Source organism: Armigeres subalbatus, chromosome 2 (assembly GCF_024139115.2).
Source record: "Armigeres subalbatus isolate Guangzhou_Male chromosome 2, GZ_Asu_2, whole genome shotgun sequence".
In the NCBI taxonomy this organism is placed as follows: domain Eukaryota; kingdom Metazoa; phylum Arthropoda; class Insecta; order Diptera; family Culicidae; genus Armigeres; species Armigeres subalbatus.
This window is the reverse complement of record NC_085140.1, coordinates 417,800,105-417,818,471: the sequence shown is the minus strand read 5'-3', so window position 1 is coordinate 417,818,471 and position 18,367 is coordinate 417,800,105. Positions and strand designations below refer to the sequence as shown.

General features: G+C 41.4%; 1 protein-coding gene across 6 annotated transcripts in view; it reads left to right on the top strand.

Annotated features, from left to right (window-relative positions):
* LOC134213419 (GTPase-activating protein CdGAPr-like) overlaps positions 1 to 18,367 on the top strand; it is a 174,790-nt gene that overhangs the window by 133,040 nt on the left and 23,383 nt on the right. For all 6 annotated transcript variants that reach the window (XM_062692466.1, XM_062692465.1, XM_062692464.1 and 3 more), the window contains 2 exons: positions 7,989 to 8,445; positions 16,517 to 18,357. In XM_062692466.1, coding sequence (XP_062548450.1) covers positions 8,146 to 8,445; positions 16,517 to 18,357 — 2,141 coding nt within the window. In that variant the 5' untranslated portion in view covers positions 7,989 to 8,145. The remainder of the gene's footprint in view (positions 1 to 7,988; positions 8,446 to 16,516; positions 18,358 to 18,367) is intronic.

Below are 18,367 nucleotides of genomic sequence, written 5' to 3'. Positions count from 1 at the left end.
GAATTTTGCTCCTGAAATAACTAAATGAAAACAAATTATGTTATCACTGATACCAAGTTGATAACACATTTTGTTATACATATTATTGACTCAAATAACTAACTTCGTTATGCATTGAAAAAAATGTTGGCATTCACTGGGGTTCGAACTCGAATCACGTGATTGTACGGCGACATCTCTGGGCACCCAATTACGCTTTCTGGTGGAGCAAACGAGAAGAGCACTACGCTTCCTACAATCTTGTATTTACTGAAGACTATTTATAATCAAATCATGATGCCATGACCATATATAACAGTTGGCTGGACATAGTGCAAAGCAGAATAACTTATTAATAACAAACTTTGTTATCAAATTATATTGATAACTAGAATTGTTATCATTTTGGTTGAATTACCATTTAACATAACAAAAATGAAAACCGAATTTAATTCAAAATAGAAAGTCGACAATCAATTAGGATAAATACAGTTCATCGTCCTTTTATTGAACACTTTTTTTTTTAGTTGTGACCAATTAAATAAATATATAAATACTAGGCAATCGTTCCCGATCTTCCTCAGGTTAGTTTTTCTCACTTATTGTCAATCATTAGGTTGCTAGCAGTGCAACACTGTAAATCGATTTCAGTGCTAGGATTAATTCAAACAAAACCAAAATCTTGTATGTCGCAGTGAGTTACTTGTTCTCTCAAGGGGCAAGTAACTCTAAACTTTGCGATAGTATTAATCATTGTCCAGCAATAGTATTCGTGCGGTATTTCTAGTATCCATGATATTCCTCAAACAAAGATGCGGTTGCTAGTTTGGTTGTTATGGCATTTGTCTGTTAGTTTTTGAAACACAGTGCTCCCCCGTTTTGGGAACATCTGATTTGTACTATTTACAGATTCTAGAAAACTTTTAAACCATATAACATATTTCTAATGCCAACAAACCAAAACGAGGGCACAAAACTATTAATAATAGAAAAAAATCATTTTTTTTTAGAATTTAAATAAGACAGAAATCATGTGTTGCCTAAAATGGGGTGGACTGTATTGACTGTTTTTCATGCTTTCCCAATCAGGGCTCTTTGATCATTTAATCATAGATACGACGTAGTTTTTCGCTAATATTTTTAAGTATTTATGCATACTGTCGAAAGTTTGTGTTTTCATATGCATGTTTGAACTCTGCTGATCCCAAAAAGAATTAATCCATGAAAAAATGTTGTTATTTGTAGACAACAGAAATCTCAACTGATTCTTATTTATATGCAGTGAAGGATCAGGAGTCGATGTTCTATGACCTAGTATCGACTCATAAAAGCAAATTTTTCAACACTAAAAATTGTTTTATGGGTTACTATGATGACAGTACATCTTCTTAATAATCTTCCATTCTACATCTCGATACTTCCATGAGTCGACCGACCCTTAACTATCGTGGAGGTTTGACTGCATATAACGATTTTGCCCGGATTCGTATTTTACGTTCAAACCTAAGTTCAAAACTGTCAATAGTTGAGCATATTGCAGCGCTGCACTTAGATCGACGTCAGTGCGATCATGATTGTTTTCTCCAAATCACATCAGATCGTTGCAATTTCTTGATTATCCGACAGTTAAATTCTTCGCTTCCCCATATATTTGAACACTGCGGATTTCAAGATGAATTATATTGCCGTTAGTGAATTATATTGCCTCAAACAAATGCAAACTCATTTTATATATAGACGTTGTCCTGCAAAGTAGGCGGTTAGTCAAGAGTATTCACCATTCCTGAATGAGCACATGCCCTTGGATCATATGTTTCGGGAGTTGCAAGTCCACGTTAAGTTTTAATTCAACTCCTACATCGTATGGTTCTCAGATACATATATACTTCATTATTCAACGACACCTGAAATGAAAGTAAAGTCAATAAGCATAGTATAAAACAAATAAGAAAACTTGAACTCTTGCGCAAATTCCAGAAAATAAAAGAATCTATAGATATCGTTGGTAACAGGGAAAATCATCGTCTGCTTAGACGAACATTTCAGCTCAGTGTTAAGAAACAGTTCTTGTCACACTTTTTTAGCGTCCGCCATTATGGTGAGAATGGAAAGCTGGATAAACCTTAATCCTAATCTGTATGGTAAATCTGATTAAAGAAAGATTCGCAGTTTTATATGGTAGAGTTTTACCTCGTGTTAAACAAGTTGGGATGACCATTCACTATAAAATATATCCATAGGGAAGTTGCTCGCACAAGTTAGTTTGTTTGAAAGAATAGAATGTTTAGTACGATATTTGAACGACGCGAGAATTTAAAGAAAATGGCAAATTTGGATTGATAATAAAATTTGTTATTATTCAGTTATCAGTTAATCACATGATTGATAACTGAATATTCTGAAAACCTTGAATAATAAAAACCTGAATAAACTGAAAACCTTCGCACTAGAAGTCCACCATACAACATATTTTGAAATTCAGCTTCTGGAATGTGTTATTAACAAACTACTAAATGATAGAACGCAAGTTACTGAATGATCGTTAGCATCCTTGATTCCACTAATCGAATGTAACTTGTATGTATGTATATGTATTTCATTCTTAACTTCATTCTTAAGTGTAAGACCATATTTCTGTGCGAACAATCCAATTTTCAATAGTAATCAATGGGACCGGATTCCCCGTAGAATGGAACCTGTTGCGAGTAAATTGACCAATGCTATGCACAATGGTGGAAAGCCGGACAAAACCTCAATTTTTTTTTCGTGATTTTCGTGAAGCCCATATTTTTTAAATTTAACATTGAATGAGCTAGTTCCAGTTGTAGTAGTTGTTGTTGATTGTAGCTTGTAAATTAAATTTTTGGTGTCTTGTTGAAGTTCATTCCGTAAAGTATCCCGAACAAATATGTATGGGAAAATGAAATTTGGCTAAACAACAAAGATTCGAAAAGATCTGGTATTATGTATTAAAATCTATTTGTTTGTCTACTTTACGGTGGTTAGTGTGGTGAATTGTGCATCGCTGCGCCAAAGCGGGAAATTGACTGGTGCAATGTTAGAATGAGGACGCTGTCTTTGTTCTAGATCCTAGGGCTTGCGGAAGCCCTTGGATAACATAAAGTATGTCGGATAACCATTTTAACCTCAAAATCGGGGTGGCCACTGAACCGGGAAAACCGGGAGAATCGGGAATGAGATAGAACCGGGAAAACCCGAGCTACAATTTGTTTCCAGCATAAAACCACAGAAATTCATTGACAATTCCAGGTCGTAGAAATCACGTCCTAACTCAAGAATTATTTTTACAGAAATTAGTCAGTCTTATAAAAAGATTAAAATTTCTTTCCGATTTTCTGGAATTTCAGAACTACATAGATTTTGCCCTCAGTATTGAGGGTCATGAGTTTAAGTCCCATCGAAGGAAAGTAGTCACTTCCAATACAATCTCCCACATAATGTGCATATTCACATTGGAGATTTTGAGAGCATTGTAAATAAATAAAAACTAATCTCAAGTGTAAAAGATTTCAGAAATTTCGGGAATATTTTTTCAGTTCAAAGTTTGAAGAATTCATAACAGGTAACCCTTATACTTCTAAGATCCTTTCACGTATCCCATCTTTCTTCTCGAAATACAAATCTGCCTAGTGTTATATGTTTCTTACATAAAACTTCTAAATTGTTTCTATTCAAGAAAACACATTTTTCGTCTGTAAATCTGATTGATAATTAGAAAAAAATATATCAGCATTACAGAATTTCCAAAATATCAAAATTCATTCTAAAGCTTAGATATCAAACTAGAATCTTAGAAGCATATCTTAATTTAAGATTTTTTTTTTCGGACATGGTGGTCTGTAAAACCATTAGCAATACAGTCTAAGCTCCATGAATCGATATTGAAGGGACCAATGACTCAAGAAAAAAAAATCGAATTGCAGAACAGAAAATTGTTGGATCTGGAAGAACCATCGCAGTAACCAAGCAAATATTTTTAATGTGGCATAATTTGCTTCCATGAGTCATTATCGAGTTATAGAACATCGACTCATTGAGGTTTGACTGTACTCCATTTCTTATAAAATGGTTTCCACAAAAACATCGAGCATTTTAAAATCCCATTTAAAGTTCTCCAAGAAATCTGACAAAAATATTTATTGAGCTGTTCCGTTTTTGAATAATGTTCCGATTTTAAGTATGAACGTTTTGAATTCGTTTAAAATTTTTCAAATCAATCCTATCTCAAGTTTCTAAAGCATGTTCTTTTGTTTAGCTTGATAAGGCGTTATTTTGGGAAAGTAAATAACAAAGGAATACGAATGCCTCGAACTCACATTGAATAACATATTGTTTAACTTTATTTTTTTCGGTAGTTGTTATTATTTTTCTGGAGAACGCATTATTGTTTTCCCAAGAAAAATATTATGTTTGAAAAATCTTTGATATTTAAATCTAAATTTGGATCAAATTTATAAAATGAGCTCGTTTATTTTTCGAATAAAAAATTACAGTGAAAAATAATTGATAGCAATGCTTCTATCACTTACCAGAGCTTCGTCTTAATTAACGTTTTGCCAATGTGAAAGTAAAGAAAGAATGAATGCAGAAATAAGCTTTGATTCACTTTAGAAGTGACTGTTAGAATGGTCAAGTTGAAGGTACCTATAGGATAGAGATTGAAACGATCTGGAATTGAATTCTTGGCCTCCTTCGTATAGGACAGAAACAGCCTTATAACTGTATAGCCTCCCAAGTAACATTTTAAGTTTCATAACGCTCTTGAAAACCATAATTTACTCTACAAGAGTGTTATAAAACCATCATAAAACTAAAATGTTACTAGGGCTGTTACTGAAAAAAAAACATGACATGAGAATTTGCTTAACAGGCGCATTATTAATACATTTAGGATGTATTGTAATACAATTCCATAGATTTTGATGGTGAATTTAAGTCACATGATCAAAAATACGATCGAAAAAATGTCGCGTAAAACAAGTATGGTTGTTCCACAGATTGATTTGTCAAATGAATGCAAAACTTCATCCCTCGATCATTTCTTTTCTCGAAACACTTCTGTCCAAAATTTGAACCGGGAAAAACTGGAAATTCCAAAATGGAAATTGAGTGGCCACCCTGCAAAATGAATTCAACGTTTCAAAATTACTCTGTGGTGAAGTTTTGAACGCAATCTCAGGTTTTGTCCGGGATTTGTATGAGGGCCCGCCACAGTGCTATGTTCCAAAAAGTGTGTCTACAAAATTTTGTACACACATACATACACACAAATTGACATCACCTCAATTTGTCGAGCTAAGTAATAACACTATGGGTCTCCGGTCCTTCTATCGGTTTTGGAGTGATTATATCGGCACCAACGTTTCAATCCACCACCTATTTTCGTATCCACCACCACTGATGGATGCAGCGAATCCTCTTTTTTCATTAAATGGCGCTGGATTGCGACCCATCAGCCACCAGTGACGTGAGAAGCTCTTGTTTATAAATGCAGTTTCGCCCCTTTGGAATGTTGGTGCCGTTATAGCCTTCTCGTATAAAGTCGATTCTTTTTTTACACGAGGGATGCGTTCCGTGTAATAAAAGTTTTCAGTTCAAAATTCGAAAATCCGTGTAAATGATTTCTCGACAAATCATACAAAATGGAGCAACTTTGCAAAAAAAATTGTATGGGGTTTTTTACACGGCCGTGTAAAAAAAAATCCGGGTAAAAACAGAATCGGGTGTACTTGTATACGAGAAAGACAAAAAGTCCGTAACTTCTAAGTCCGAGTTCAACAGGAAACAATGAGACAGACTTCCCCGTCAAATGAAACTTGTAATGCAAATGCGAGTAAATTGGTTAAGAGTAAGTGTGAAAAAATGCGCTTTTTGCGCGCACACACACACGACCGCAAACTCAACGCAGACTTACGTGTAGTGCTATAGTGAATGCGGGATTCGATCAACGTTTTGTGCATAATCACGCCGGATGGTTAATAATCGAAATGTAGGCAATTTACTATAAATAAGGAAATTTTACCACTATCTGGAACAATTAAACTTTTCAATAGTTCAACGCTTTTAATCCATTGTTTTTAATAGTTAGGCAAAATCTTAAAGAGTTCGTCGCTCGATTGCTACCAAAATCTCCAAAATCGGTTGGAAGACGGCTAAGGAACAAGCTTAATATGATATAAATTTACTTCCATCTTCAAAAATGTAACGTTTTTCAAAAATATGTTTCACTGGTCAAAACGCCCCAGTGTAGGCAGGACAATATGCCCTTGCCAACTGGACACTAGCCCGGCGAGCTTGCAACAGTTGCTTCCAAATTATATGGAAACTATTGAAATGTAAGGATTTGTACCCTTTTAAATATGGGATTGATAAAATACTAATGAAGGGCTATAAAACGTCTTTGGTTAAGGTGGGGCGTATTGCCCAGGCACTTTTTGAAATCCATTTTTTCACGACTTTTCAAAAAAGCTTTATTACGTGTTATCTGTAATTTTTATATGAGTACTCACGGGCAATGCATTTGCGACTTCCTGGACTACCAAATAACACAAAGTTTGTCAAGTTATCAAGAAGCCTTAGGAGGGGCATATTATACTGTCTTACCTTAATTTTTTATAGAACTAGGGCGGAATGCATAGATTAGGCAGTTATTAGGAAATGGTAGGCGTGAAGAATTTTTACAAAATATATTTTTAAAAGCAAACGAAGGGCCATTTTTGGCGACGATATAAACCGAATGACCTTCTTTCTGCAAAGTTTCTAATTGGAAACGTGAAAACTAAGCTCTCTTCACTGGCTGGCATTATCTTGGAAATGATAAAACGAACACTCTTATTGCTCCGCGGAAGGTGATAGATGCAGAAAGTTTCTCGCGAGCTTACGATTTGGTACGGATGAGTTTGGCAAAAACATTTCAAGACTACGACGAAAAAACGAAATTGCCTGCCTTAACCATATGTGGGATCAGAAAATAACCTTCGATGAGCTTTTCCCATTAATTCGTTAGAAAACCTTGATCAGTTGACAACTAAAACGGACAATTGATGAGAAGGGTAGGAGGCTGTATTCAACTCGCCCACAGGTGTCAGAGATCCCATGGTTCAAAAAAATTTAATATGGGATGAGACTTCTTTCGAATCATGTCAAACCACTAATTTTTGAATGTAAATCATTCAGAGTAGGGCTCTCAGATGATAATTTCCGTGTTTGCTTTGCGGTGCAGATTGTCAGGATATTGGCCATGTCGTTGGGCGTGCAAGAAACATCGTGGTCCTGATCTGCATCGTAACTAAACATCTCCAGGTCAGAGGACAAAAACGAAAGCCTATCAAGTCATCATTGTCTGCATATCCCCTTTGCTGTCGTAATCCCTCACGACTGTCTTCATCTTGGTGTAGATCTCAATGCCTGCCTTTACCCCTTTCGAATATCTCACTCTCGTCGTTGTCTCTCAAGAAAATATTTGTTTGTTCCGTTACAGATATGAAACATCACCAAAAATGTAAACTTTGTTAACATCTGCATCGTCATTGCTTACCCTAAATTCTCCCCTTTTCTTTTGTACTGTATTCCCTATCCTAGACTAAACCGCGAGTCTTTCGGCTCCTAAAATTTCCATTATTGTGATTTTTATCACGTGTGAAAAAAAGAATTAAAAGACGTGCTTTACTGCCTTCCAATTATACAAGCGATTGAAAGAAATTACAAATCGTTCCTCTATATAACCTTTACGTTTAGATGATCGAATCAGGTTCATGTACAATATGTTTTAGTCATAATCCTTTTATTTTCCATGAAAAACGCTGATTTCTTTTAGTTTATAAATATTGTGGTATTTTAACAGAAATGCACAAATTGACAGTTTATGGACTTTGTATTATTTTTTTTAAATGTTTCACATCAGCTACCATAACTAAGAGATATCCACTCACAAAATGGAAATCAACTCATGTGCTAACAACATGCCTTTATCTTTCACTTTTTTACAGATCCCAACCAGCAGCAACAATGTGTCACTTAGGCATGAGTAGTGACACCAGCCCAGGCGGAAAACCAGATGACTGGCCGGCCGCCGTTTGAAGACTGCTACCCATTTTTTTCAACCCACAATCTTCCAGCAAGTCCTTCCATTCCTGCCTAGGGAAAATGATGAGTCACTCCAGTGCCAATAAACACACTCCTGCTGCGGTGTCATTCGTCGCCAACAACCTAGAGACTGCTAGCAGCACCAGTAGTGGGCCCATCCTCGTCGCCAAAATGTCTGAAAAGGTCCGCACCACCAGCGACAGCGAATCGGAAATCAACTACGATTTGTTCAGCACCAGCGTAACTTCGGACGGCGGAGCGTCATCATCGGTGATGAACACGTCGCAAATTTCCAACGCTTCCAACGATTCGACGCACATCAAGAGTGCCAACCTGACGCGGTCGCAGAATGTCGGAGGGGTGAGTTGATGGCGGGTTTTATGTAGCCGCGAATTCAATGCCAGACTATGTTAACGGTGTTGGCATTTTTTCCTATTCCATTAAACTCGTTGGCTGCAAAAAACATAAATGCATTTTTAGTCAGTTTAGGCAATATACCTCCTCCTGCTCATAGTAAAGCCATTACTTATTTACCATATAGATCTATACTTTTATTATTTTCAAATTTTACTACTCTCGTACATTTTACTGCATAAAAACAACTTTACTATTTCCAAAAAGAACGAATCGTCATTGTCATAGGACTTAAAGTAAGAAAATTTCATTTAACGTTTTATGGAGAGCAGACTGTATTGCTTTTCATCATGCACAAATTTTTTGTTAAGCCCTAAATCACAGCGAGCTGTTGAATTCTCGTTTCTAGGCATAATAAAAAAATCCAATTGCATGTCCAATCAACAGACAAGCAACGACTTACCAATACCGGACACCTCTCTCAAGTTCAATGTTTGCGTTGTTTGCCTCCGGTAGCTAGCTACGTACCACCCGCTAGTGCATTACAAACCCCTTGCATCGTCATGAGTTCCCCTTCCATTTGACCGGCATCGGTATGGTAACATGTGCATAATTTACTTGCAAATTGAATTATGATTCACTGTACCAACGCGGCTCGCCGGTGTGCAATTGCAATTTGCTCGTGCATCGACAGCGTGCTCACTCGGGACATCAGTTTTTTACGCGTGCACTCATTCAGACCTCAGAAGTGGTTGATACATTAAAACAGAGTGACAGTGATAAGCTTATTGAAATGTACCTTCAACATAATAGGCATTTGATTAGGATGCTAGGGGAGTTCATTCCGTTCCCGATTTTAACTCCTAAATAAAGAAAATTAATCTCAAAAGGCACTAAAACCACGAAGAGTAATTCTATGTCTTTGATTGATGAGCTATAATGCTGTTAGGTTGAACTGATCTTAATATTACTCAATGGACATTTGTTCTGATATCTCCATATTAAAAAGTAGGGTTACAGATGGTATTCCCGGCACAGGCTCGAAAACCAAAGATAGAAACATTATTTTGTGGAAACTCAAATGGGAATATGTACATTATGTGGAAGATATTGATTTGGAAAATGTATTGAAAGGGCCCTCCTTAGCCGTGTGGTAAGACGCGCGGCTACAAAGCAAGACCATGCTGAGGGTGCCTGGGTTCGATTCCCGGTGCCGTTCTAGGCAATTTTCGGATTGGAAATTGTCTCGACTTCCCTGGACATAAAAGTATCATCGTGTTAGCCTCATGGTATACAAATGCAAAAATGGTAACTTGGCTTAGAAACCTCGCAGTTAATAACTCTGTGGAAGTGCTTAATGAACACTAAGCTGCGAGGCGGCTCTGTCCCAGTGTGGGGATGTAATGCCAATAAGAAGAAGAAGAAGAAGAAGATTGGAGGTAACCACTTTCCCTTCAATGGGACTCGAACCCATGACCCTACAGTACGTTATTTTGCCAAACATTATTTTGCCAAACCTCCTTCTTAATCGTTTGTGTTCACTCAAGAATCTACGATGCAGGGATTCGTTAGGCATTAGTACGTTAGAGCTAAATCAGCAGCGATTCAAATCGTTCGGGGCATTTATTTTAAATCTGAATCAAGCATTTTCCCAGCAGCTTGCCTAGATTCATTTTTTATAACAGTCAACTGTCAAAAATTGAAAATGGTTTTCCTCCTTCTTTCTTATTCCTCCTTTAAGTTTTTTTCTTTCTTCTTCTTTCTCTCTTCTTTTCTTATTTTTTTTGTTTCTTCTTTCTTTCTCTATTCTTCCTTCTCCCTTCTTCCTTGTTTATTCTTCTGCTTTTTCCTTCTTCCTTCTATCTTCTTCCTTCTTTCATCGTTCGTTTTTCTTCAGCCTTCTTCATCCTTTTTTCTTAAATTTTCTTTATTTCTTCTTTTTGCCTTTCTCGTATACAAAGTATACGTTAAGGCTATATGTTCGCTCCAAAAATGAACTTTTTATAGGAGGCCCGGAGACCCATAGTGTTATATACCAATCGACTCAGTTCGACGAATTGAGGTGATGTCTGTGTCTGTGTGTGTGTGTGTGTGTGTGTGTGTGTGTGTGTGTGTGTGTGTGTGTGTGTGTGTGTGTGTGTGTGTGTGTGTGTGTGTGTGTGTGTGTGTGTGTGTGTGTGTGTGTGTGTGTGTGTGTGTGTGTGTGTGTGTGTGTGTGTGTGTGTGTGTGTGTGTGTGTGTATGTGTGTGTGTCTGTGCGCAAAAAAATGTCACTCATTTTTCAGGCACTTATCCTCAACCGATTTGCGAGAATCTTGTCCCATTGTTTCCTATTGAAAATTGGCCAGATCGGACTATGGGCTCGTAAGTTATGGCCAAAATACATTTTTGCCTTTCTCGTATACAAAGTATACGTAAAGGCTATATGTTCGCTCCAAAAATGAACTTTTTATAGGAGGCCCGGAGACCCATAGTGTTATATACCAATCGACTCAGTTCGACGAATTGAGGTGATGTCTGTGTGTTTTTTTTTCTTCCTAAACAATGGAGGGGGAATCTGCTCAACAGACATCCTGGGTTGACCAGGAAGTGCGGGGTTAGGGATCACCGAGGGAGGCAGGACTACATTCCCGACCCGCTAAACCGTTTCCATTGCCGCCAAGCCCATAGTCCCTTCGGTACAACCAGAAAGTAATGCTTCAAAGGGGGGCCAGTGCACAACGCACCCTCGAGGTTAGCTGCGTGTCCTTGCAGCACCGAACATCGTAACTCGCTTTTCTAGAAGAACACCATGGTATCGTGCCAGCGCGTTGCCGGCTTTCCAGGTGGTCTTACCACGCCCTATGTCCTCGGAAGGTGGGAAGGGTCGACTTTGCGCCTGCTTCCCTCTGCACGACTGGTATCAAGAATGATGATGCCGCGTGCACCCCAAATTGACCTTTCTGCGATAGGGCCTATTCGCCAGCACACAGAGGGACTTGCCGACGCGAGGCCTACGCCTGCCCCAGCCTTGACGAGGATCCCTTTCCGTCCTCGGGCTCGGAACCCGCCCGGTTGACCGACGCCGCGAAAGCGACGATACCATGTTGTTCTTCGCGCGGCCACTTGTTCGATAAACGGATCGAGTTCGACCACAGAGCATGACCACCGGTATGACCCATGAAGCCGACTCCGATCCCTTGGACCACCTCTTATTTGCGCCTGAACTAGCCATCCTTGAGTCCACGCGCCACCGAGCTCCGAGACGATTTGGGCGATAGCCGATAAAACGGCGTTCCAGCCAACTTCATCTTTACACATCCTCCGAACTAGGTTGTCCGGGGTAGTGTCCAGACCACATGTGGCAAGCATGTGGTCACGCATTGCGCGAAAACGTGAGCACACGAACAACACGTGTTCCGCCGTTTCCTCTAAACCTGCGCACACCAAACACTCGGGCGAGGCCGAGCAAGCCAGCTGCGTTACCTGCACTGTGATTTTGCAGCACGCTTAAACGCCGGGCACATCGAACCCCCATGGGGTGCTTGCTGTTCACAGCTTTGCTGGAACAAATCAAACAATTGGGAGGGTTCGTACAGCATTGTGCCTTATGTCCCTCCAATCCGCAGCGTCGGCAGAGATTGCTTCTGTCAGGGCCTTTGCAGTCCCATTGCTTGTGCCCCGGTTCCAGGCACTTGAAGCAAACTTCGGGTTGCTCGTATATGCGCACAGGGCATACCGACCATCCCACCTTGACGCTCCCTAACTTGACTACCTTGGAGGCATACGCTGCAGGTAGCCGAACCAATGCTACCTGCGTCCCTGCCGGACCTTTCCGTAGCCGAACGGCTGCGGTGGTCGTCTCCACTTCACACTGTCGCCGCAGTGCCGTGACGAGCTCTTCGACTTCAGTGATCTCGTCCAGGTCTTTAACCCCTAGATTCACCTCCGTCGTGAGTGCCCTCACCTTGACCGTCTCGCCTAGGACCTCCTCCGCCAACTTCTTGTAGGCGGCGCCCTTTTGCGAGACGCCCCGCTTCAGCTCGAGTATCATCTCGCCCATCCGGGTACGTCTTATTCGACGTACGTCGGCGCCGAGTTCGCCGAGCTTGACGTCACTCCTCATCGCCTTCAAAACATCCGAGTACTTAGCCTCGTCCGCCGTGATGACTAGGGCATCGCCCCTGGAACGATTGGCGCCTACCCTAGACTTCTTGCCACCCTCATTCGCCTGAGCCTTCTTTTCGGCCCTTGACGTCTTCGGTTTCCTCTTGTTCTTGACCAGGGTCCAGGAGGCGTCACCCCCCTCCTATTTCCCTGGTCTGGTGCGGCTGAGAACTTTCAGCCTGCCGTAACCCCTTATCACCATCTTTCCTGAGTGGACGGACCTTTCCAGGTCCTTCCTCCCCCGGTTTTGGAGGTACCTGACCGGGGTTCAGCTTCCCAGCCCCACTACCCTTGTTCGGGGTAGTAACCCTCCGCGTTTTGGAGCGGCCCCCAGGCAGCTCATCCCCTGGAGACTGTCTCCCCCGTTTTTGTGTCTGCTCCGTTGTAGCAGTCACCCCGACGTACCCGCAAATACTTGAGCCTCAGTCTGGGTAGACTTTGGCACCACCGTCTTCGCTGGCACGCCTTCGGTCGATTCGACCTTGCCCGAGTCCGCGAATCCTTGGGCCTCAGTCTGGGTAGACCTCGACTCCACCGATTTCACGGGTTTACACTTGGCAGTCCCGACCGCCCTCTCCAGCTTGGCGTCCAGCATCGACTTTCGAAGTTTCTGCAAGCTCCTCTTGAGGTCCTTGCTGATATTATGCTTCGATGACGCAAAGTCGATGATGGCGTCCAGCTGTTCCGTCGCCACCTCGAAGGCCGAAAGCCCATCGCGTTTGCGGTTCATCGCCTCCACAAGCCATGGGCCGTCAATAACCCCTACCGGCGTTTTTATAGCCGAGAGGAAGGTTGAGTGACCCACGCTGGCGCTGCGCACTGAGCTGCCGACTATTGCCTCTGGCCTCCTAGGCGGAGACCTGAACAACCCACCTCTTGCGAAGGGGTTGTCGCCTACACTACTACCACTAATTGAAGAATTGACTTGGTTTTCCATTTTGGTCCCACGAGTTGCTCGGGAAAAGAGGTCCACCACGCCAGAGCCCAGCATGACGCGGTAAGGGACAATTACTGTGGAGGGTGCCCAGGTACCCCACATGCTCCGTTAAAGGCCTAGCTTATTATTTCACCCCCCTGGCCATGCGTCCCCTCGGCACGGGTCGCTTGACGCCTTGGGATTAGGGGTTAGGGACGATGGTCCCGGTCTAACTCGCAGTGGCCATGGGGAGGGGTCGTCAAGCCCTTGGACAAAGTCCCTGCTGCCCCCAGGTGATGTCTGTGTGTGTGTCTGTGCGCACCCACCCAAAAAAAATGTCACTCATTTTTCAGGTACTTATCATCAACCGATTTACTCGCAACAAGTTGCATTCGACGCAGGATACTCTACCATTGTTTCCTATTGAAAACTGGTCAGATCGGACTATGCGCTCGGAAGTTATGGCCAAAATACCACTTTTTTATAGAAAAAAAGAGTAAAAAAATGTCACTCATTTTTCAGGCACTTATCCTTAACCGATTTATTCGCAACAAGTTGCATTCGACGCAGAATACTCTCTCATTGTTTCCTATTGAAAATTGGCCAGATCTGACTATGGGCTCAAGAGTAATGGCCAAAATACTATTTTTATAATTCACGAGAAAGGCACCATCACCGCTAGGTGGATTAATCAGGGTTTTTCTTTTTTCATTTTTATTTTTCTTACTTCCTAGTTCTTTCTTCCTTCTTCTATCTCTATTCTTCCTTCTGCCTTCTACGTTTTTCCTTCACATTTTTCACTTCACACTTATCAGTTGTTACTTGTAACTTTTCACTTCTCACTTTCCATGGCCCTATAGTTGTGGTCGAAATACGTATCTGTTTAAGCTACAATCGAGTGGTGGTCGTATGTAGATCTGAAGCTGTCGGCGATGGCGCGAAAGCGAAAGGTACTTAAGCAGTGTGGACATTGTTCCCAGCATTAATGCCACAACATCTCCCCGTTTAAAACTGTTGATACTGATTGAACCTTATAGGAAGTCTTCTTGTTCTGGAAGGACGAGGAAGTATTTTTGGCGGTATTGTCAGTGTGCTTACTGAACTTGGCTCAGAACTGAAGGATGTGGTTGTTGAGGACGAAAGCGACAGGTCCAAGCACATGATGGGTGGTAATAACGACGAAGACTAAATTATGTCACTTATGTCATTTAATCTTGATGCATTTACTTCGTAACCCAAACTATTTCAAAGTTGTACGGCCCACACATCGAGAAGCAAATCCAGTTGACTTTGCTTAAATCCAGGCAAGAACTATTGCCAGAATCTTGACCAGTTTTCTTTCGGTTCCGCATCTGGTTTAGATGCGGCCAAACTAAGCAACGCTTTTGGATAGAACGTTTTACATATCTTGACCTACGATTTTGCCAGAAACTCAGTTCAATGCGTTTTTAAAGCAGATCTTGACGTCACTGATGTTGGATGATCCAAAGCCGGGCTTATTTGGGTCAACCTGTATTGCGTGTAATTGCTTTTCTGTCTCATATGAATAGGAAACCGAAACAAAAATAAAGACAGGTATTTACTTTGGTATGCTAACAAGAATGTAACTTATTCGGTTGTTCCTTTTCCATCTTTGAGTTATTCTAATGCCCGTTTAAACGTATCGACAAATCGTACCGCCTGGCCGTTGAATTGAGTTTGAAACGGTGCCCTTTTTTATTTATTTAGTGAGGAGTCGAAATTCAGCTTTGCAGAGGAGAGAAGCCAAATTTCTATGAAAATACGTACTTTTGTGAATCTAATTCCGTTTTTCACAACAAATGTACGTGCCAAATGAAATCCAACAACCCACATGCATTCTATAAGGCCCATTTCATCAAATTCAAACTTTATTCTAAAAGTGAGGAGCCGAAATTCAGCTTTGCAGAGGAGAGAAACCAAATTTCTATGAAAATACGTACTTTTGTGAATGAAGTTCCGTTTTTCACAACAAATGTACGTGCCAAATGTAATCCAACAACTCACATGCATTCTATAAGGCCCATTCTACAAAATTCAAACCAAAATCAAATTCCGTTTTTCACAACAAAGGAACGTGCCAAATGTAATCCAACAACTCACATGCATTCTATAAGGCCCATTCTACAAAATTCAAACTTTATTCTAAAAGTGAGGAGTCGAAATTCAGCTTTGCAGAGGAGAGAAGCCAAATTTCTATGAAAATACGTACTTTTGTGAATTTAATTTCGTTTTTCACAACAAATGTACGTGCCAAATGAAATCCAACAACCCACATGCATTCTACAAGGCCCATTCTACAAAGTTCTGACTTTATTCTTGAAATGAGGAGCCGAAATTCAGCTTTTCAGCGGAGAGAAACCAAATGTCCATGAAAATACGTACTTCTGTGAATGAAATTCCGTTTTTCACAACAAATGTACGTGCCAAATGAACTCCAACAACCCACATGCATTCTATAAGGCCCATTTCACCAAATTCAAACTTTATTCTAAAAGTGAGAAGCCGAAATTCAGCTTTGCAGAGGAGAGAAACCAAATGTCTATGAAAATACGTACTTTTGTAAATTAAAATGCGTTTATCTCAAAAACTGGACGTGTTACAGAAAATCTGAATACGTTCCTGAATTCAGCGTAAAAAATCTATTGAGTACATTGAAAATGGTTGAAGGGAGCGCAAAAAAGTTCATTTTTGTTGGATAGTGTAATCAGCAAAGAATGTAAGATAAACCAATGCAGATCTCTGAGAATCAAAATATCGATTTATTTTGTATGTTTGATGTACGAAAGTGTATTATTGTCAGGAATTATATTTCGTTCTTTCTGTTCTGTTTCAATACTTCAATTCTTAAATAAGGTCAAATTCTAAATACCTATGAGTAGCCCGAAATGTTCTACTTAGACCCTCATATCCTCGCCAATGACTTATTTACTTATCGTTCTATTTCTCAGACTCGCTTTATACTTATGCCACAATCCCCACTCTCTTTCATTGCAGTCCTGTCGTTTTCCCAAGCTAGAAGAATGTGCACACTTCCACTACGAGCGGGTGCAACTTGGCAAGTTGTCCGTCAAGTTGGTGTCGGAGGAAAAGACCGATTCCCAACTTCAAGGACAGAGCGGTCAAAGTTCCCTGCTAGCCAGTACCGATCTGAGTAGTTCGCAAACCAGTAACGCTGCTAACGGTGTTATCAACCTGCTGGGTGGGAAAAATAATTGGTTCATTCTTCGTATTACGGCTGGCCGTTCGGATTCGTTCCTGATAAAGCGATCCTTCGAGAACATGCGCTTCCTGGATGAGATGCTGCACCGATGTGTGTACGATCGACGGGTGAGTGAGCTGGAAGACCTGAAGGAGCTGGATATTTCGGATAGGGTTGATGATGAGCTGGAGACGATAGTTGCGGTTTATGTGAATCGGTTGTCGGTAATTGCCTCCGATGCCATGACGTGTGGACCCGTATTGACATGGTTGCAGATCGATAACAAGGGCAGGCGGCTGCCGGTGGCCGATGAAGAAACTATGAAAAGCATCAACACACCGGCCGTTGGAGCAGCTTACGGAGTGCGAAGGTATGTCGCGCAAGCCTGTGATGAGATTTCTATTGAGGTCGGAGATATGATATCCGTTATCGATATGCCTAGTCCAGCTGAATCAATTTGGTGGCGTGGCAAGAAGAGTCATCTGCAGAAGAACCAGTATGAGGTTGGATTTTTTCCGCAAAGTTGCGTAGCTACTATTGGTGATAAAGTTCCCCGTCATATGCCGTTCCCGGCTCCACTGGTCGGTTCCTTGGCAGTGTCGCCAACTAAACCGGTCCTTAGGAAGCACGGTAAACTGATAGCATTTTTCCGCAGCTTCATCCTATCGCGGCCTTCTCGTCGACGACTGAAACAGAGTGGTATCTACAAAGAGCGCGTGTTTTCCTGTGATTTGGGTGAGCATTTGCTCAACAGTGGACAAGACATTCCAATGGTTCTGAAATGTTGCGCTGAATTTATCGAAGAGTACGGAATTGTGGATGGCATTTACCGACTATCGGGTATTACCTCCAATATACAAAAACTGAGACGTGCCTTCGACGAAGAGAGAATCCCGGATCTAACGCACCCGGAGATTAAGCAGGACATTCATGCTGTGAGTTCCTTATTGAAAATGTACTTCCGAGAACTGCCAAACCCGCTTTGCACATACCAGTTGTACGACCACTTTGTGGACGCCATCCAGACTCGTTTGGAAGCATCGACCGATCTAAAACTTCGTCTGATCCGACAGACTGTACAGAAATTGCCACCTCCGCACTATCGAACGTTGAAGTACCTAGCGACGCATCTGTTTAAAATTTCCCGTCATTCGGCTAGCACGGGAATGACTGAGCGGAACATTGCCATTGTGTGGGCTCCGAACCTTTTGCGTTCACCTGCACTTGAATCGGGAGGAGTGGCAGCTCTTCGAGGGGTAGGTGTACAGGCCGTGGTCACGGAATACCTAATCAGCAACTGTGAACAGATATTCGATGATAGTGGGGATGACTTCGGCAGCCACTATATTGAATCGCAACCCAACTCCCTTAGCGATTCCAACAGTCTCCAAATTCATAGTGGCTTGGATCAAGATCTGTCGCTGTCGATGGAGCGACCGAAGAGTTTAAGCGTGGGAGGTGCCAAATTGCTCAGTCTTGAAGAGGCTCGTATTCGGCGGAACTGCATGGAAAATGCCGAGAAAACTATTCCAATTAACATCACGAACACCTCGACGCACATCGGTTCATACATCGAAGTTGGTGGCGGCCCATCCAGTCTGCCCGATAAGTATCATACTGTCCTTCCGGTGCCAAGGTAAAATATT